General features: G+C 44.6%; 1 protein-coding gene across 1 annotated transcript in view; it reads right to left on the bottom strand.

Annotated features, from left to right (window-relative positions):
• The window catches only part of TMCO6 (transmembrane and coiled-coil domains 6), a 93028-nt gene extending 76039 nt beyond the window's left edge, over window positions 1-16989 (bottom strand). Inside the window, exons 1-2 of the mRNA XM_082255002.1 lie at window positions 16873-16989; window positions 12680-12812 (exon numbers count right to left, since the gene is read on the bottom strand). Of these exons, the coding sequence (XP_082111128.1) occupies window positions 12680-12761 (82 nt within the window). The 5' untranslated portion in view covers window positions 12762-12812; window positions 16873-16989. The remainder of the gene's footprint in view (window positions 1-12679; window positions 12813-16872) is intronic.
• Window positions 16990-22584: the final 5595 nt, after the last annotated feature.

Here is a 22584-nt window from a genome sequence, read left to right on the forward strand (position 1 = left end):
ATGAAATTGTACACAGAAATATAATTAACATATCTAAAGCACAACCAACACAAACAGTATACTATTTCCACTCAGCAACTAACAGATGACAATGATTCAATCAACTTGAGCCAATTAACTAGCAGACGGCCGTCCTTGAGCTCCTGAAATACAATACACATTATCATATTCTCAGCATCCATTAAGTACCTGTCTTTCACTCCCCGTCACCAGGGGCTTGTGTCAAGGGGCCTGCCCTGAGGGGGGCCACCCCAGGAGTAGGATAGTCAGTGGACGGGTGTCAGCAGTCAGGAGAGAGAGGATTCTGAGGAGAGTGTCCTGAAGATAACACATAGTTCTCATCAAGTCGTCTTAAGAAAGAGACTCAAAACTAAATTCACCTCAGTGACAGGGTGAATCAACAGCCTGGCTGCATCTAAAGATAGAGGTCCTCAAACATTGTGAATACTTAATTCGGAGTATCCCACTATTCCCTTCTCCCATCCCTAATTCATAATAAAACACAAAAACAACCACAAACCCCTGGACTGGTTACTGGAGCAAGCCAAGGAGGAGTAGAGACTGTGCATATCAAGGTTGCTAATGGTAACTCAGGGGGCCCGAAAATTTGAAATCTGGCAGTCCTCAAGGGGGCAGTGCTACACATGTTTTACAGAGTTACAGAAGAGCTTCAGCTCTAGAATTATTGCTCTAATGTTCATGGTGATACCTCAGTGTGCGAACACCATTTAAATATGTGTGCGCAACTTATGTATGCGTTCACTTTTGCGCATGAGCACCTAGGGATGGGGGTGCTTTAAAACATTTTTTTTTCTTATTTATTTTATTTTTACACTGTTCCTCTAATTTTTTTTGATCACTTTTATTTCTACTACAAGAATGTAACCATCCCTTGTAATAGAAATAGGAATGACAGGTCCTCTTTATGGCAAGATCTGGGGTCAAAAAGATCACAAATCTCCCCTTCACCTTTAAAAGCAAAATATCAAAAAAAATGTTCCCATAAAGGAAGTACCTCCGTTTTGTTGCAAGCAATAAACTTCCCAGACAAGAGGGGAGGGACCTCTGTGTCCTGTGATGTACTCCAGGAAAAAGATTTTACAGGTAAGCTTTAGGAAAAATCTAATTTTCTTTATCGCACATCACGGGACACAGAGCAGCCATAATAATTACTATCTGGGTTTGTCCCAAAGCAATGCACTTGAGAGGAGGGGACACTGAATATGAAAACCGCTATTAGACTGAAAAGATCTACATAGCTGCCTGCAGCACACTGCTTCCAAATGCAGAATCCTCATGGGCCCCAACATCCTCCTGATAAAATCTAGTGAATGTATGTTCTGAAGACCAAGTAGCGGCCCCTCAAATCTGAGCCGTAGAAGCTTGATGGCGAACTGCCCATGAAGCACCTACTCTTCTGGTAGAGTGTGCCTTTACCCGAAAAGATGGAATCTTCCCCTTTAAACCATACACCTGGATAATAACCTGGCGAATCCACTGAGGAATCATAGACCTAGATGCTGCCTGCCCTTTCCTGGGTACTTCTGGCAGCATGAACAAAAAATCGGTTTTCCAAATCTGAGCCAACATCTTCAAATAGACCTTAAATGCACGGACTACATTGAGAGAATGTAACAACTTTTCCTCTGCTAATTGAGGATCTGGATAGAAGGAAGGCAGTGTAATATCTTGATTCAAATGAAAAGCGGACACCACCTTGGGCAAAAACCCTGGGTGTGGACGTAGAATCACCCTCTCTTGGTGCAAGATCAAAAATGGCTCCTTACAAGAAAGCCGCTAATTCTGACACCTTTCTAGCCGAAGTTACTGCAACCAAAAAGACTAACTTTCTTGTCAGAAGCTCAAGAGGAATATATTGAATGGGCTCAAAGGGTTGTTTCTGTAGAACCGCAAGGACTACATTTAAATCCCAAGGACACAACAGTGGCCTAACTGGAGGAAGCATACCCAGCATCCCTTGTATAAAGGCTTGAACCAGGGAATGTGAAGCAAATCGGTCTTTGAAAGAAGACTGATAAGGCTGAAATCTTAACTTTAATTGTGCTTAAAGCTAGCTTCATATCTACCCCAAATTGCAAAAAGATAGAATTCTCCTGATATATTTACGGGGATGCCACTTCCTTGCCTCACACCAGGAAACGGAAGACTTCCAGACTCTATAATAAATGTTCCTAGAGACTGGTTTCCTAGCGTTTCTCATGATAGAGAATGCAAGACCAGATATACCCTGCTCCTTCAATAGCCAAACCATCAAACTTAGCGATTGTAAAGTAGGGTTGAAAATCGGACCCTGAGAGAGCAGATTCAGATGTAGTAGGAGGACCCATGGCCTTTGCCAGGACAACCTCAGAATTTACGCGTACTTAATCCTCCTGGGCCAAGCTGGAGCCACCAGAATTACTGGTTTCCCTTCTTTCTGAATCCTGCACAGAAGTTGTGGCAGCAGCTGGACCAGGGGAAAGGCATAGATCAGGGAGAACTGCTCCCAGGGAGTCACCAAGGCATCCACTCCAACTGCGAACCTGGACGTCAACAGATCGATGTCCAGAACCCCTCAACGTTGACAAATCAATGCAAAAATTTCAGGATGTAAGGACCATTCCCCTGAAAACTGCTAAAAACGTCTGCTGGCCACTCAGAAAGTTTGCCTGCCAGGTCTCTATTCCCAGTATAAAAACTGCCGACAGGCGTGGAACAAATTTCTCCGCCCATGATAGGATGTGACCCACCTCCTTCTGGGCTGACTGACTCTTGGTGCCCCCCTGATGGTTGATATGGGCCACAGCTGTGGCATTGTCGGATTGGACCCTGATGGGGCAACCCCATAGTCTGGTAGTCCAGAACGTTAAAGCCAGACAAACTGCTCAAATTTGCAGAAAGTCAATGGGGAAGCTCCTTTCTAACCAGGGCCATTTTCCTTGGACAGTGGCTTCCTCCAGAACTGCTCCCCACTTGGAGAGACATGCATCTGTAGTAACCACCTTCCAGACTACTGGAAGAAAGGATTTCCCCCTCTCCATATTCCTGGCTACCAACCACCAACCTAGACTCTGACGTACCCTTGGTGATAGAGACATGCGACAATCTAGTGCCTGGATCTTTTTGCTCCAGGCTGACAGAATGTTGTTCTGTAATGGTCTGGCATGGAATTGGGCATAAGGAACTGCTTCCAATGAGGACCCCATCTTCCCTAGCAACCTCATGCAAAGAGGCACAGGAGGATACTTCTTCCCTCTTATGATCTGGACCAGATCTATCAGGCCTCGACCCTTCTTGGTGGCAAAAACACCTTTACCTGTACTGTGTCCACAAGGAGACCCAGATCCTCTAGACTCTGAACCGGCTGCAACTCTGACTTTGCTAAATTCAGAATCCAACCCAGACGTTCTAAGAACTGAACTGCCCAGGACACATACTGGCTTTAAGTAGAAGCTGACTAATCTATCAGTAATAGATTGTCCAGGTATCCTACAACTGCTATCCCTTGAGATCCTAGAATAGCCAATACTGGAGCTAGAGTTTTTGTGAACGCTCGTGGGGCCGTGGCTAGCCCGAAGGGCAAAGCCACAAACTGAAAATGACGGTCTTCCAATGCAAACCTCAGAAACCTTTGTTGGGCCTGAAAAATTGACATGTGAAGGTATGGATCTTTGATGTCTATGGATGCTAAACATTCTTCTCCCTGCAGAGAAGCCATGACTGAGCAAATTGACTCCATTCGAAATGTGCAAATGTTTAAAACCTGGTTAAACGGTTTTGAGATCCAGAATAGGTCTCACCTCTCTGTTTGGTTTGGGGACTACAAAAAGGTTTGAGTAGAAGCCCCTGAAATTCTCGTCTTCCAGAGCCTCTGTAATCACTGCTTGTGACCTCAGATGGTCCAGAGCAAGAAAAACTGGATTTTTGACTTACCATAAAATCCTTTTCTCTGAAGTCCATTGACAGATGCAGCTCCATATTCTTCTTAACCATTGGGTTATGCTGCCCCCTACAGGAGTAGGACACTAGGCAGGTAAAAGCTTTACCACGTCTATGGGCCAGTCCCTGCAGGCATACACTCACACACTCTGCTATTGCCTTAAGTTTTGTTGCAAGCAGTGTTTAGAAGAAAAAAAACCCAACCCACTCATAATTAGAGAGGCGGGTGCTGCGTCTGTCAATGAACTTCAATGAAAAGGATTTTTAAGTAAAAATTCCAGTTTTCTCTATAGTTCATTGACAGACGCAGCTCCATATTCTTCTTGACCATCGGGAGATCCCAAAGCAGTATTTGCATGAGGGGTGGGAAAAACAAATGCAGAGAAAGAACGTAATTCCCCAAAGGCTAAAATTAGCCAACCAGGTAACATGTAGCTCAACCAGGAACTGGAGCTCACCCAGAAACAACCTACACCCTCAAAGAGAATATTTTCTGTTTTAAACAGCAGCCTGCAAAACCTTGCGGCCAAAAGAGGCATCTGAGGATGCCAACACATCTACCTTGTAGAATTTTGAGAACGTGTGCACAGACGACCAAGTTGCCGCCTTGCAAACTTGCATAACTGATGCCTGATGGCAAAAAGCCCAAGAGGCACTCAGCGTCCTAGTAGAATGTGCCTTCACAGGGAAAGGTGGAACCTGACCCTTCAGTGAATAAGCCTGTACCACCGGCTGCCTGATCCATCTGGATATGGTCGCAGCAGATGCAGCCAATCCCTTACGAAGTCCTTCGGTGAGGACAAAGAGAGAGTCTGATTTCCTGAAAGATTCAGTAGCCACCAGGAGCTCTAATCGCCCAAACCACATCCAAAGACTGCAAAGCAATTTCCTTGGGATGCTTGGGCTTAGGACAGAGCGAAGGCAACACAATGTCTTCATTCAGATGAAAATCAGAAACCACCTTAGGAAGAAATGACTGATTAGGTCAAAGTACCACTTTATCTCTGTGGACCACCACCAGATAAGGTGAACGGCAGGACAGCGCCGCAGCCCGCCAACTCAGATATCTTGCAAAAAGGTTCCCAAAAAAAAAAAAAAACAGCTAAGACCGAAGTCCCAGCAGGGAACTAGGTCCTACTCCTAAACTAGGCAGAAACAAACTGAAGGCTATAGCAGAGTGTGTGGGTGTATTCCTGCAGGGACGGCCCCATAGGCGTGGTAAAGCTTTTTCCTGCCTAGTGTCCTACTCCTGTAGAGGGAAGCATAACCCAATGGTCAAGAAGAATATGGAGCTGCGTCTGTCAATGAACGATAGAGAAAAAGGATCATATTTTTAGAGGATCTGCAGGTATGTTTGACCTGACAAACCGAGGATGAGGAAACAAACACCCAGAATTCTAGTTTGTACCCCTGCAAGACCGTGGAAACAACCCAGCAGTCCTGAATCACTTCTACCCAGGCATCCGAGAACTGTAGTAGCCTTCCCCCACCCAACTGAGTGAGGGCGTCCCTTCATAAGGTAGAGGCCTCTAGACCCAGGGTTTCTTCTGCCCTTGCCCTGGAGGTTTGGCTCTAGATCCAGACGGCTGAGGCCATCGAAACTGCCTAGGATTAGAAGTACTGGGAACCTGAGCGTTAGACACCCTAAAATAAGCACGTTTACTTCTCCTCTTAACCACTTAAGCCCCGGAAGATTTTACCCCCTTCCTGACCAGGGGGTATTTTGCGATTCGGCACTGCGTGACTTTAACGGACAATTGCGTGGTCGTTCGACACTGTACCCAAACGAATTTGACGTCCTTTTTTTCCCACAAACAGAGCTTTCTTTTGGTGGTATTTGATCACCTGTGCGATTTTTTGATCATGCGCTATAAACAAAAAAAGAGCGACAATTTTGCAAAAATAATAATATTTTTCACATTTTTTTATAAGAAATTCCCCCCAAAAAAATGTAAAAATCAAAATTTTTTTGAATTTTTGGCCAATTTGTTTTCTGCTACCTATGTTTGGTAAAAAAAAAAAAATCACAATAAGCGTAAAAGGTTTGCGCAAAAGTTATTAAGGATTAAAGGCTAGCGCTGAGGATTATAATTATACTTATAATTATACTGATACCACTGTATAGTGGGCTGCTGCTGGTATAAAAGGTGATGTACCTTCATAAAGTGTATAGTGCAAAATTATACCTGCGCTGCTACCAAAACAAACTAATAAATAAATCTCAATAATTATTGTGTATAAATAGTCTGTGTAAAGTGCTAGTGCTCAACTTGAAATACACAATCCTATATCTTAAATACCAATCAATATAAAAATATACATAAATACAAATTTTTTTACGTGAAATAAATAAATGTGAATAAAAATCCTTCAATTAACGACGTGCTGAAATAGTGACAGTCTTTGTGCAAAGTATAAGTCCAAAGTGCTGCGTGCTCATAAAACAAGTGCCGGTGCTCTCTCTACATGGGTAGGTGCTCCCCTCCTGGACCCCTACTCACCAGAAGCCAAATAATACACCGCCTTCAAAAAATATCCTTAGGTGGGACGAGCCTTATTGGACCATCAACTCAATGGCTTTACTGTAGATCACATCATCCAGGTATTTGCTCAAAAAAAGGAAAGAGATGCTGGCATCGTGAAGTATGTAACTACTTTATTCGATGCACACAATACAAGATACACTTACAATATGGCAAAGGTTCAAACGCCTAAAAGTCATCCCACGGGTTGCCAATCCCAACGACTGTACTTACTCCCCGTGTCCCCGTAACTCGGAAGGTGGATGTATTCCGGCGTAGTGCGTACTCGGACGGACAGCTTGACGCGTTTCGCTCCTCACACAGAGCGTTATCAAAAGCTTTTGATAACGCTCTGTGTGAGGAGCGAAACGCGTCAAGCTGTCCGTCCGAGTACGCACTACGCCGGAATACATCCACCTTCCGAGTTACGGGGACACGGGGAGTAAGTACAGTCGTTTGGATTGGCAACCCGTGGGATGACTTTTAGGCGTTTGAACCTTTGCCATATTGTAAGTGTATCTTGTATTGTGTGCATCGAATAAAGTAGTTACATACTTCACGATGCCAGCATCTCTTTCCTTTTTTTGAGCAAATACCTGGATGATGTGATCTACAGTAAAGCCATTGAGTTGATGGTCCAATAAGGCTCGTCCCACCTAAGGATATTTTTTGAAGGCGGTGTATTATTTGGCTTCTGGTGAGTAGGGGTCCAGGAGGGGAGCACCTACCCATGTAGAGAGAGCACCGGCACTTGTTTTATGAGCACGCAGCACTTTGGACTTATACTTTGCACAAAGACTGTCACTATTTCAGCACGTCGTTAATTGAAGGATTTTTATTCACATTTATTTATTTCACGTAAAAAAATTTGTATTTATGTATATTTTTATATTGATTGGTATTTAAGATATAGGATTGTGTATTTCAAGTTGAGCACTAGCACTTTACACAGACTATTTATACACAATAATTATTGAGATTTATTTATTAGTTTGTTTTGGTAGCAGCGCAGGTATACTTTTGCACTATACGCAAAAGTTATTGCGTTTACTAACTAAGGGAAAGATTTTTGTCATTTTTGTTGGTTTTTTTTTTTAATGCGTAATGGCGGCGATCTGCGATTTTTTTTTGCGGTACTGCAACATTGTGGCGGACAGATCGGACCCTTGACTGACATTTTTCACACTTTTGGGGGTACCAGTGACATTACTACAGTAATCAGTGCTATACATATGCACGGTTACTGTAAAAATGACACTGGGAGGGAAGGGGGTTAACTTTATTGGAGAGGGAGGGGTTAAGTGTGTCCCTAGGGGCGTGTTTCTAACTGTCATTGGATGTGGCTAGTGGTGTAATAGCACAGATCAACGGTCCTACATAGCAGGACCGAGTGATCTGTGTTTTTACACAGGGGAGAATGACAGGCGGCTTTGTTTACACTAGCCGCCTGCCTTTCTCCCTCTCTCCCCGACGATCGCGAGTGACCGGCGGACATTGCGCGCTCGCCCCCTATTCGCTCCCAGGCTAGTGACGTACCGGTATGTCACTTTGACTGGGAGGGGCTGACCGCCGCCGTATATAGTCGGGCGGCGGTCGGCAAGTGGATAACTGGTAGAAGCACACTCTCCCCCCCAGATATCTTTTGAATATATTTATCCAGATCATCACCAAATACGCATTCCCCATGAAAGGGAAAGCCAGCTAGTAACTTTTTCACAGCAATTCCACAGATCAATTCTTTAGCTACAGGATTCTGCGCACTGACAGAAGAGCAAACCCTGACAACTGCTGTATGGGGTCCCAAGAGTATCTACTGCAAAACACAAAGCACAAGGTAAATCTGCTAAATCTTCAGCAGACTCCCCCTGAGTAGGAGCCTCCCGCTTAACACGGTCTTTCAAAGACTGACAAAGACTGACAAACTCCTATAGTTTGTATTGCAGACCCAGCAATAGCAAAAGAAGCTTTTAGTATAGATTTCAATTTCTTATCCGCTGGATCCTTAAAAACCTGGGTATTATCTACAGGACAGTTTCATTTCTGTTTACAGAAGAAATAGCAGCATCAACTGTAGGCATATTGCATTTCTTTGTGAATTTTTTTAGAACCTTTTGGGAGGAATAAAAACCCTATCAGGGTGATCCCAATCAGCATACACTATCTACTCTAAAAGTGATGTAAGGGAAAGCCTGAGAATTTTGCAGAGGGCGTAATGAGCCTAATGAATAAAAAGAGACTTCAGAAATATCTAGCGGAGGGGAGGTCATTTAAATCCAGACTGGACCATTTTAGTGATAGACTGAATTAACAATCTCTGGGATTGAGAGACTGAGAATGGCTCCGCAGACCCTGACTCCCCAGAAGTGGAATTCTCAGCTTGACTTTCTACTAGCTACAGTACTTCTTCCACATCCTCTGCCCAATCCTGAACCAAAACAGGCATAGATGTAGCTGCTATGCCTGACAACCGTAATGGCTCAGATTGGCCAGTCGCCTCTGGCCTCTTAGGGAAGGTTAACACAGAGGATGCACAGCTAGGACCTTCTAGTCCTGATGGTGGCACACTTATGCCCCCTTACCGCTGTGCCTCCCCCCTGTGTACTCAAAGCTTGTGTCAAGCTGTAACAGCTTATCGCATACACAGCACAGTTCCCCCACAGTAACAGAACCTGTCAGTGCCTGCATTCATCCACCAAGAGTGACTCACACACCCAGCTGCAGCTGCTCTGTGCCTATCCAGCTTCAGTCAGAAGCTCATACCGCCGGAACACTCCTCAAATGCTACGCCATCTCCGCCCCTTACTGCATCGGTGCGGTGTGCACGTCCGCTCACCAGGTGCACGCTCAATGCATCACGGACACCCCCCCCCCCTTGCTCCACGTGCAAATAGTGCTGCGCCCCTGCAGTCCTATAGAAAGGCAGGGAATGGCCACCGAAGGTGCTCCCTGCAATCTAAGCCACAGAGTAAGTGGATGCGGGAGCGGGATATATTAACTCCGCTGCGCGCCAGGCTTCAGGGGGGTTGGCTTGAGCAGAAAAATGTGAGGCATCCAAGGTATGCATACCACAGCTGAATACACATCACTGCCCTCTAGTGGAGACATAAAAACATGGTGTAATGGTATCCTGCACTGGATATTCCATTTTGTCAAGCAACCATTTTGTCTCCAGCCGCCATGACAGTTTAAAAAACAAAATACCACTCTCACAGCCCCTCACCCCAGCCCCCTCCTCAGTGTTAATTACCTCCTGGAATGCAGGGCTCGAGCTTCAAAAGAGCGGTTACTTCAAAGAACCTTATCTAAGAACCTTATCTCAAGCACAGACAGAAATACTAGCAGATGTTGTGTCTTCCAAAACAGCATGAGGTCGTAACTCTGAGCAAAGCCATAAGGCTAATGGGTCGTAAAACATAGCCATTCGAAGAGCTCCGTTACTGGAACACGTTGACCCACAAATTCCTAACTGTAAACACAAACAAGATATGTCTCTGGAAAATGTATAGTTAAAAGCAAAATAAACTACCGATCGAATTAAGATCATACATGATCACGTTCGCTCCTAGGGAAGACAAGCTAGCGGTCAGATGCCTTACGGGTCAGAGGTTATTACGAGATAACCTGTGTTTGGCGTCTATGGATATAAAATTCAATGCCGCACAATAAAATATCAGTTTCAAGAATGTAACCATTACATATTTCTGTTATAAATCTGTCTAAACAGGAGGTTCCTTGCCATTGTCTGAGCCCAGGGCCACTGTGTTTATTGGTCAAGGACCTCTGGTGACACCCCCTGGGGTCTCAGAGAAAAGGAAAGCAGCAGATGTTTTTTTCTGTTCTCATGTAACATCAAGGAAGAAACATCAAGAGAAGAACCGATCACATATGCTCAGCTTCTGAAACTCTGATACTACTCAGGACATTGACTGCAAGTATCTTCATTTCTAATTCTTTATCTTATTTTTCTAAATTGCTGAATTGTGTCTCTATTTCTTTGTAACCCATTTTTCTGTAAATATTTTTATTTGTACCAATTTTAACCTTTTTTTATAATTAAACCTTATTTTCAAAAGTGTTTATTTTGTCTCTAATCTCTTAACACAAACTAACCAAAGAACCTGTCTCTTGAAGAGCGCTACTGTCTAGAATAAATCCTCTGGACACTCCTGTCTGCGGTGACAGCGCGTGTTACAGATGATTATTCTAAATTCAAAATTGGTATTTTAAAAAATACGAGCGTCCGCTGGGCTCAAACGTATCGGTGGTGGCAGAGAAAGGGTTAATTGTTTAATTGGCCTGGTGACAATCGCTCTCAGCCTACTGGCATCTAGATTGTGGTCCCGCAAGCTGAAATAATCTTTGTGACAAGTACAGCTGAGAGTGGCATTGTTACGCAAGTGACGTCAGGGTGTGAGATTGCCTGGTCCTTGGTCACGAGTTGGATGAGAAGGCCAGGGGTCTGATACCCGCCACCGTCACACATGGTACCCGATATCTGTTAAAATTCATAGGCAGCAGTGCATCATATTTACAGTAAACTTACCAATCCTGCCGCAGGATTCTGCATATAGCTAGAATCCAATCTTCACCCATAACAACGGGTCCTGTCGCTTGTGGACATTTAAGGACTGAGTCCCCCCTATAATCTTGGGGCCACTCCCTTTGACCTAAAGGGCAGGCTGCCAGGTCACCTTTGGAGTTAGTCTTACCAAGGGTCCGGATCCCAGGGTCCAGCGCCTAAGAGGTTTGCATTACAGCAATACCTCGCAGTCTCTCTCTACCAAGGCTCAGGTACCATCCTTTTAGCCTTCAACTTTCGGATGGATTCGATTGCCAATCCCCTTGGATCCTGCAAGATCTTATCCGGGACTGTAGCATAAGAGTTTAAATATGGAGAGCTTCTCCAACCATCACCTCTAAGACACTGGCAAAAAAACTGAGGTACTTCCTGTATGGGAGGGGTTATATAGAGGGGGCTGTCTTTTTAGTTGCCAATGTCCATTCACCTATAGGTGGCGTATAACCAGATAGTAATTATTATGGCTGCTCTATGTCCTGTGATGTACGATACAGAAAAAAATATAACGAGCTTATGGCTACTAGTTTCAGCCATAACCCCGGTAAAGCATTGCAAACCGCAACGTATAAATAGGTATTGCAGTCGGCAAGTGGTTAAAGTGGAGCTCCAGTCATATTTATGAAAATTAAAAATCAGCAGCTACAAAAACTGTAGCTGCTGACTTTTTTTAAACATACACTCACCTGTCGAAGCATCTCAACTGTGGGCACCTGGCTGTGACAGCTTCCGGCTTCACAGCTGGCTGCCCACTGCACATGCGCAAGTCGCGCTTCGCATCGTGAATGGTCCCGCAGTCTTCTGGGACCTGTGACATGTCCCAGAAGACTGTGGGGAGGGAGGCAATCCGAGTGGAAGTGGGAGTGGGTATCTGTCAAAACCAGGTGCCTGCTCCCCCTCCCCCCAAAAAATGTGCCAGATGTTAAAGTGCTTGTTACCCCAACATTTGATATTCCTGATATGGGCCTGCTGTACCATGCACTTGTATGAAAAAAGTATCCTGTCCTCTTTGTATTCCTTCCTTTGTGTAAAATTCCTGGTGTTCCTGCCAGTCCCTCTGCTTTCCTGTTAAAAACTGACCACACTAAGCAGGAAAACCCACATGGTCAGTTTTCTAACTGTGCTGGGAACTAAGCCTGCTCTCCTCCAATGATCAGACTTGTCCTGACATGCCCCCGCAGCAAAGCCATTCGCTGTAAAGCTCAGTGTGCTACTGACTCTCCTCCCCCAGCTCTTATGCAGCTGAGAACAGAGGGAATGTGATTACTTATAAAAAAAAGGTATATATATATATATATATATATATATATATATATATATATATATATATATATATATATATATATATATATATATATATATATATATAATAAATACACACACACAAACCTATACACAAATGTTTGCCTTTCATTTCCATCTTACACTGAATGAGTTGTTTTACAAGGTGATCGTTTTCAATCACTTTAAAAAGAGGAGTGGGGGAGGAGGCCTTAAAGCGGAACTTCCCCTTTTGGCTAGAGTTCTGCTTTAAATTATAATAAAATGTATCACCTAAACTCCTAACTTTCTGCATTGGTCTTTGGCAATACTCTGTTCCTGCACAAACCTCATGAAATGCACAAAATGCTATGTCCATTACCTGTTTCTCGTTCCCTTCGTTGTACCCTTAACTCTTCCAATCCTAGGTGCGATTTCTTGCCAAGCTTTCTTCTACGCCACATCTTTTATGGTAAGAGTCTGACTCACAGAGATATTCCCGCAAACATTCTTTCCTGTACTGTACAAAAAATAAAAACAATCATAGTTACATAGTTAGTCAGGTTGAAAAAAGACACAAGTCCATCTGGCTCAACCAATAAAAAACAAAAAACAGTAAAGAAAACCCAACCATACAATCCCATATACACAATCCTATACCCGCAGTTGATCCAGAGGAAGATGAAAAAACCCCAGCAAAGCATGATCCAATTTGCTACAGCAGGGGAAAAAAATTCCTTCCTGATCCCCCGAGAGGCAATCGGATATTCCCTGGATCAACTTTGCCTATAAATATTAGTAGGCATTTATATTACGTACACCCAGGAAACAATCCAGGTATTTTTTAAAGCAATCTAGTGAGCTAGCCAGAACCACCTCTGGAGGGAATCTATTCCACATTTTCACAGCTCTTACAGTGAAGAAACCTTTCTGTATTTGGAGATCAAATCAGTTTTCCTCTAGATGTAAAGAGTGCCCCCTTGTCTCCTGTGTTGACCTTAAAGTGAACAACTCAACACCAAGTTCATTATATGGACCCCTTATGTATTTATACATGTTGATCATATCCCCCCTTAATCTCCTCTTCTCAAGAGAGAATAAAATTCAGTTCCTCTAATCTTTTCTCATAGCTGAGCTCCTCCATGCCTCTTATCAGTTTGGTTGCCCTTCTCTGCACTTTCTCCAGTTCCCCGATATCCTTTTTTTTTTAACTGGTGCCCAAAACGGAACTGCATATTCCAGATGAGGTCTTACTAATGATTTGTACAGGGGCAAAATGATCTCTGTCTCTCTGGGGTCCATGCCTCTGTTAATACAAGAAAGGTTTACGATCTACCGGAACACCCAGATCCTTCTCCGCTATGGATTCCCCCAGTTCTACTCCCCCTAGTACAGGAGTCTTCAAACTACGGCCTTCCAGTTGTTCAGGAACTACAATTCCCATCATGCCTAGTCATGTCTGTGCATGTCAGAGTTTTACAATGCCTCATGGGATGTGTAGTTCCGCAACAGCTGGAGGGCCGAAGTTTGAGGATCCCTGCCCTAGTATGTATGATGCATGCCTATTTTTAGCCCCCAAGTGCATAACTTTACATTTATCAACATTAAACCTCATTTGCCACATAGGTGCCCAATGAAACAGTGCATTGAGGTTGGCTTGTAAGTTGGAGACATCCTGTAAGGCAGTTCTTCCACTGCAAAGCTTGGTGTCATCTGTAAAGACTGAAATTGGGTGGTACGTGATTGGGTGGACGTGATTGGGTGGTACATGTGTGATCGAACCGCTAATTAATAATCGTACCTCATAATAATAAAGCTGGGCACCCTGTTGACAGTTTAATTTATACAATAGCAATAGGGGGGAAAACCTACAACTCTGCCAATATACTCCCCTTCCCCCTCTCCAAAATCTTTTAGCCAGGGGTATCACCACATTTGAAGATGTCCATAGACATTGCTGAAATAAGCCAGCGTGAGTGATTTTTTTCCTGTCTCCCCCCCCCCCCCCCCCCAAAAAAAAAAAAAAGAAATTGCATGCCTAATGTGGCATATTTGGGGAGAGGAGTGCTTAAAACGGAACTTCCCCTTTTGGGTGGAGCTCTGCTTTAAGTGGTAAACTGACTGACCATTTACAGACTGAAATTCATTCCTCTGATCTAAAAGAGCGAAATGATACAATGTTTCTCCTTATCTCTAAGGCTCCGTTCACATCTAGGCGTTTTGGGGCGTTTTTCTGCTCTAGGATCAGCTCTCAAAACGCCCAACAAGACAAATCCTATTCATTTCAATGGCCCCTGTTCACATCTGAGCGTTTTGACGCTGTATACAAAACGCCCAACGCTCAAAAAAGTACATGAGCTTCTTTTTGGGCAGATTACAGGCGTTTTCCATTGATCTCTATTCAATCTAAAAACGCCTGCACAAAAATCGCGGTAAAAATCGCGGTAAAATCGCGGTAAAAAACGCCGCAAAAATCGCGGTAAAATCGCGGTAAAAAACGCGCGAAAAACGCTACGCTCAGGTGTGAATGTAGCCTAAACGCTTAGCAATTTTCTGATAAACTTTGCCGGTGTCCTGATGAATAATGCTTCTTGTGGGATAATGCATCCAATGAACTGTGCATGGGCAGTACGTAATGTCACTCCAGCTGTTGTCCTGATCAGCTAGTGTGGTGTTAACACTGCGCATGCGAATTTGGTCAGAGGAGTTTTTCCACGAGAGGCAAACTGCAAAGAGCGCAGAGTATGTGAGAATCTAAATGTCAGATTCTGCCTCGCTCTCGCAACGTCATAGGCGGAAAACTATGGTTATTGAGCGAATCCGCCCAAAAACAACCACCGTCCTCGACCAAAAACAACCACCAAAATTTGCGCTGCAAGATCACACCCACAAGCCGCCCAATAACAATAGCTTTCTGCCTGGGATATCAGCTGGAGTGACGTTATGTACTGCGCATGCGCAGTTCGCCAGATGCATTATTCGACAGAGTACCGGCTGTTTTTTTTTTTTTACATCTGTCATCTGTGAGCAGAGAACGGCGCTGCACTGAATCGTGGAAATACCGGATTAGGATCGTGAGGGGGGGGGGGTTGAATCAAGATTGCAATTTTTTAAATGATTAATCATGCAGCTCTACAGCAAACATTTGGAAGAAGGTGCTCTGGTCAGATGAGACCAAAATTGAACTTTTTGGCATAAAAAGAAAATGTTATGTGTGGCAGAAAACTAACACAGCACATCACCCTGAACATACCATCCCCACTGTGAAACATGGTGGTGGCAGCATCATGTGGGGAATCTTTTCTTTCAGCAGGGACAAGCAAGCTGGTCAGAGTTGATGAGAAAATGGATGGAGCCAAATACAGTCTGCAAAAGACTCGAGACTGGGGCGGAGGTTCACCTTCCAGCAAGACAACGACCCTAAACACACAGCAAGAGCTACAATGGAATGGTTTAGATCAAAGCATACTTGAAAATTGCTGTTCACAGACGCTCTTCATCCAATCTGACAGAGCTTGAGCTAATTTACAAAGAAGAATGGGCAAAAAGGTCTCTAGATGTGTAAAGTTGCTAGAGATATACCCTATTTTCGGATCGGATAGGATCAGATGAAAACGACAGACAGTCCATTTTCATCTGATCTCCCATAGAGGAGAGCAGATATCTGACAGGTCTGTCTCTGCAAAGTAAGCAGAGACGGACCTGTCATCCACCTACTCAGCACCGCTGAGCAAAGCAGAGTCCGCCGGGCGGAAAGCCCGTGTGAAGGAACCCTTACTTGTCCAGGGATCCAGCATGGTCCTCACTGGGGCTTGTTCTTCACTAGCCATCGGCTTCCTGGCACCACCATCTTACCTGTGGGCAGCTGGCGGTGCTGCTTGCGGCTTCACAGCCAGCTGCCCACTGCGCACACATGAATAGCGTTGCACTTTGGGAATGGTCTTGTATGCCAGATAACTGCGGGGAGGGAGGGGGAGACGAGAACTTGTGGAAACTAGGTACCCACTCCCTCCTCCCCGAACAAAAATTACATAGCAAGGGGGAGGGGAGGGGAGGGGAAGGCGGGGGGGGGGGAGTAGGCCTTAAAGCGGAACTTAAACCCATTTAAGTGAACCTCCGCTTTAACCTGTCAGTGGTCATCAAATTATGACTGATCGGTGTACATCTACACATTGTGGTACCACTCATTTTGAAAGGCACCCCCAAAAGGCAACATCCACACATTGCACTGCATGGCAACACACCATAGCACATTGCGGCAAACATTTGGTGATGTCTGATTTTTGGGATGTTTCGGTGCATTGGAAACCCTTAGATTTTAATATGATGCCCTAATGCAGCATGCATTACCACTCCATATATATGTAATTGGGCCATTAGTATATAAAATACCTCTCCAAATCACTATGCAGCATTATTACAACAACCAATCTGTACATAACAACAGAAAAGCATTTGACAATTGCTATGTAACTCCTCAGCTACTATCTGCTAAATAATCGTCTTCTCCCCCACCAGCACTGCTAGATCTGTTTTTCTTTATTCATGAAGCCATTAAAGGATATTCAGACATACCTTCACACATATCCTTCCCAGGTTTATGGCTTAGCACGGCAAGATCTGTAACAAGAAACTAAAACTGTCCAGAAAAGGGTAAGGGTGGCGGCCATGTTTTTGTAGACTGTAAGTCATTGTAGCCTACGAGACTGGCTACCGTAAAATGGCATCTCAAGAGCAGACAAATTGCTAACTAGATCGGAGCTCTAGTGTTCAGAATGTGAAATGCCTGCCCATTCCTACATGTTATTAGAAGGGGGAAGATGTTTTGGGGCGTTTGAATGTTTTTATATAAAAACTTGTAATATTTGCACTGAAAAACAGATACTGAGATACATATTGCAGACAGAGGTTGAGAAGATAAACCCTTTATCTACAATCCTTAATTAGCCTCATTAAGGCTCCGTTCACATGTAGGCGTTTTGGGGCGTTTTTGGGGAGTTTTTCTGCTCTAGGATCAGCTCTTAAAACGCCCAACAAGACAAATCCTATTCATTTCAATGGCCCCTGTTCACATCTGAGCGTTTTGACGCTGTAAGCAAAACGCCCAACGCTCAAAAAAGTACATGAGCTTCTTTTTGGGCAGATTACAGGCGTTTTTCATTGGTTTCTATTCAATCTAAAAACGCCTGTAAAATCGCGGTAAAAATCGCGGTAAAATCGCGGTAAAAAACGCGCGAAAACGCTACGCTCAGGTGTGAATGTAGCCTTAGGCTTCATGCACACTGGGGCTCTTTTAAACGCTTTTCTCCTGCAGGGAAAAAAACAGCTGAAAAAAGCTCGTAAGCTGCATTTTTACAAGCGAGTTTAGGTGTGTGAAGTGCTTGGATTCATTTGATTGGCCAGAATATAAAAGTGATTGTAAACGTTCGTTTTTTTGTTTTTTAATAACAAACATGTTATACTTACCTGCTCTGTGCAAGGGTTTTGCACAGAGCAGCCCCGATCCTCCTTTTCTGGGGTGCCCCGTCGGTGCTCCTGGCTCCTCCTCTTCATCGGGTGCCGCCACGGAGAGCCGCTTTCTATGGGGGCACCCGTGTGGGCACGCGCACGCAGGGCCGGGACAAGGGGTGGGCAGGAGGGACGGTAGCCCTGGGTGCAATGGTTGAGTGCAGGGATGGGGGGGCTCCTTGACCCTAAACCTAAGGGAAGGGGGGGCGCAGTTTGGCATCCTTGCCCTGGGCACTGGATGACCTTGTCCCGACACTACGCACACGAGTCCCGCTGCTGTGTCCATTGACACAGACATTAGGACATGATCCTACCCCCTGCTCCAGTGTAACTGGATTGACGTCAGCGGGAGCCACTGGGCTCGTGCTTGTCGCTGGAACGATCAGGTTCAGGTAAGAAAAAGGGGAGTCTGGGTGACAGCTGCAGAACCGAAGGTTTTTCACCTTAATGCATTAAAGCGGAGTTCCGCCCTCCCCCTAAAAATAAAAGAAATAAAAGTCAGCAGCTACACGTACTGTAGCTGCTGACTTTTAATATTAGGACACTTACCTGTCCTGGAGTCCAGCGAAGTCGGCACCGCAGCCGATGTTTCCATCGGCTGTCGGGAGCTGCTGCCGCCATCACACGCTTCACAGGCGGGTCCCTACTGCGCATGCGCGAAGCATGCTGCGCATTCGGATTGGCTCGGCTGCGGGGGAAGGAGAAGGGGGCCAAACTTCCGAGGGAAGGCGCAGTCTCCCCAAAGTGGGGAAGGGTACCTGTCCAAGACAGGTACCCGTTCCCCCCTCCCCCCCTGAAAGATGCCAAATGTGGCACCAGAGAGGGTTAGGAAGCAAATGAGTGGACGTTCCACTTTTGGGTGGAACTCCGCTTTAAGGTGAAAAACCATGAGACTTTACGACTCCTTTAATTTAGTCTGGCCATTGAAATAAAAAACAAAAGTAAGCGCTAAAAGCGCCTAGCGTTAATACGCATTTAGACACGCTTACTTGCATTTAGGCACGTTAGGCTTTTTATTCTGCCACAACACTTCTCTCTTGAACGCACAAGTGATGGGGTGTTTTTTTCTGCCTTATACCTGAGCAATTTGTAGCTCCAAAACGTTCAGCAAGCCAATTGCCGTACTTTTCAATTGCCCCCTGTTTACATTTAAGCATTCAGGTGCCTGTAGTTAAAGCTGGAAAAGGTACATGAGCTAGATGGGGCATTTTTTTTTTTTTGCCCCATTGACTTTAAAAAGAACTTGCATAAATGCAAGATAGGTGTGTTTTTTTGGCGCTCTGGCAATAAAAAAAAAATCTTTAGACCAAAAACACGGGACCCTGTCTCAAAGAAACTCCTGTATGATACTTTATATGCAAAAAGGCACCTGTAGCCAAGTTGTAGGCAGATGCAGTCTACTTTCTCCATTGAAGGTGGCGCTCATCAGCATCGGCAGTACAGTTTGAGAGGAAGTCAAGGGGAACATGGTTCTTCTATGGCTTTCTGGGTCACTGGGGAAGCTATCCAGTTGAACTCTCGCAGCCATCTTTGGTCAGGCAGAGTCTATTTAAGGCCCTGACTCCCAGGCTTGGGGCACTTTTGGTAAGAAGGTAGATTAGGGACATGTACCATGCCTGGTATGGACAGAACTAGTGACAGGGAAAGGTTCCTGACGAAGAGGGAAAGTGTAGGGCTCACAACTTCTTTGAACATCTTCCCGTTTGGACACGAGACGGCCAGGTCACATTTAAGCATTGAGGTGCCTGTAGTTCACGCTTAAAAAGGTACAAAACCTACCTTTGAAGCTGGATGGGGAATATTTTTTTGCCCCATTGACTTCAAAAACTACGTGCAAAAATGATATGTGTGTTTTTTGATGCTCCGGCAATGAGAAAAAAATCTACAGACCAAAAACACGGGACCCTGTCTAAAAAAGAAACTCCTGTATGATACTTTTTATGCAAAAAAGCACCTGTAGTCAAGTTGTAGGCAGGTGCAGTCTACTTTCTCCATTGAAGGTGGCGTTCATCCGCAGCGGCAGTACAGTTTGAGAAGAAGTCAAGGGGAACATGGTTCTTCTATGGCTTCCTGGGTCACTGGAGAAGCTATCCAGTTGGACTCTTGCAGCCAACTTTGGTCAGGCAGAGTCTATTTAAGGCCCTGGCTCCCAGGCTTGGTGCACTTTTGGCAAGTAGGTCGATTAGGGACATGTACCCTGCCTGGTAGGGACAGAACCAGTGACAGGGAAAGGTTCCTGATGAAGAGGGAAAGTGTAGGGCTCGCAACTTCTTTGAGCATCTTCCTGTTTGGGCTCGAGGTGGCCAGGCCACATTCTACCTCTCCTAACAGGCACTGTCAGTTCAGCTGAAACCTGCTCTCTACATGCTGTTGGAACTGTGAGTGTGCCCAGTTGGGTTGTCTTCCCACCGGTTTATTGTCTCTACATTACTTCAATACTTCAACTTGCATGGGGACTGTGTGTGTTATTGCCATCACACCACGCTACACCCCACCTACAAGGTCCTTGGCTAAAAACAAAGAGTGATTTAGGACTCTGTGCTGCAGTTCTCTCTGTGCTCCCAATGGTCTTCAGCTGAATTGGTTTACATTACCTCATCTCCATCCTCCAGGGGGAGCTGACAAGCAGAAGGAGCTCTAGAGACTTGATGGTGGGTAGCATTCAATCATGGGAGATGTAGTGCAAGAGAAGGATCATGCTATGATAGTCAATATACAATTGCCAATGCGAGCCAGGAGACCTAGAGAGAGCTATTTTTTCTCAGGCTGAATAGCGAGGAGTTTCCTCTTTAATGCGAGGAGACCAAGTTGTGCACACCTCTTCTCCTGTGTGTTCATCATCCTTCTTCAAGCCTGTAGCTGTGTGCTGAAGACCAGAGTCACTTCAGACAGATCAATATGTGAGCTGTCATCTGAACAGTGAGACCACTGTTGCTGTATTGCTGGGAATAGTGGGAGGACTCTGTTGACATTAACCTGTTGCTGCTAGCAGAGACTGAGCACGTAGGGACTGGCCATCAAACTAGCAGCACTATTTACTGCATGCAGAGTTTACTGATATTGTACTCATGTGTACCACCATAAAGACTGGGCCCCAATGCTAGCCGACTGAATTTTTAGGGATAAAGACTGCTCACTCAGATAGTTGCTTCATAGAGTACACTGTAAAGTGGATATAGCCTACTACTTACAGAGGAGTTATCATAGTATTGATTATGATTACTGTTACTGTTTTCTAATGCCATTACTTTATGCTGATGTTGATTACCAGGTTTGCCCTAATTTAGCTGCATAGAACGACATTCTATGCTGCTATAGCCTAATGAACATAATGTCACCTGAACTGTAAATGACTTAGTCCTTTACTTACTCATTTATGTGCATACTGCTATTTACTGCAACCTGTGACAATATATTGGGGTAATTTACCACTGATGTTTGCTTTTTGATACTGAGCCTTAGCTGTGTGCAGGATATCTATATTGGTGCTCCCAGTAGCAGTGCAGTATCTATTTGCCTAACCTGGTATTTCAGTGGGGCTGAGGTTGTTCTCATTGTTGAGGCAGAAGAACATAGTACTCAATCTACCAAGCAGCATCTGCAGGGGTAGTGCTACAGACACAAAAAAAAGCCTCAGAATCACCTACCTATGCTATGCTCAAGCGTGAGTGGGGGGCTCAATACTAACTATGCGTTTCAAAGTATTCTTGCACACAAAGTAGAAAATATTATATATATATATATATATATATATATATATATATATATTGTGAGGGGTTAGCTCGGTAGCGGCTGTGGGTGACCCCCTTGGGGGGGTTCCTTACACAGAGAGACAGCCGAGGAGTGGTTGAAAACAACGGTCTATGGTTTATTCTTCCATTTTGCTGGAAACAAGTGCAAGCATCCAAACAGCATAAATCAAACAAACATAAAATAAATCCTGGCCACTTAGGGCGTCTACCTTCACACACAGGAACCTACCTATGGTGTCTGTCCCAACCTACTGCTGGGCAGACACTGCTGGTCATACAGCAGAAAACCAATAGTCCATTTGTTTTCTTTTCACACAGAAAAAGTCCATCACCTCACCTTCAGAAGTCTTTCAGCTCACTGCTCTCCTTAACGCACACAGCTTCAGGAGGCAGCAATCAGTAGTCATCCTCTGGATAACTTATAGAGGACTTAATTGCCTCATCCTGAATAGCTGAAGCATTTTCAACGTCCTAACACCTTTCTGGCTACCTCTCGCAGCCGACACCCTAAAGTAATTGGTGAATTGTCTAAACAAGGCGGAAATGTATCTCTCGTCTGTGACAACACCCACAGATTTACCTGACTTCCTGTCACAATATACACACAGTATATATACAGTATACACTGTATATTCTATTATAATAACCAACACTATCTAAAAATTCTAACTCAGTAGTGTACCCAAAAATAAACAAGCACATAAAAAACAAGCCAAGCGTGAAAATGCACCCCTTTCCCTAGCTCATCTCTGCGCCTCCCATCCACAACTCACTTTTGCACCCCTGCCTGCAGCTCACCTCTGCACCTCCTGATCACCTACGCACACCTTCCACAACTCATCTCTGCACCACCTAGCCATAGCTAAACACTGTCCACAGCTCAGCTCTGCACCCTTCTTCCACAGCTTATCTCTGCAATCTTATAAAATACAGGTGAAAGGGGTCATAGAAGACCTCTTAGAACGGCTGCAAAAAAGGGATGCTCAAACCAACTCAGTGAAATTAATAGAAAAAACTTTATTATGGA

This window comes from Pelophylax lessonae (genome assembly GCF_965119305.1).
Source record: "Pelophylax lessonae genome assembly, chromosome: 4".
NCBI lineage: Eukaryota > Metazoa > Chordata > Amphibia > Anura > Ranidae > Pelophylax > Pelophylax lessonae.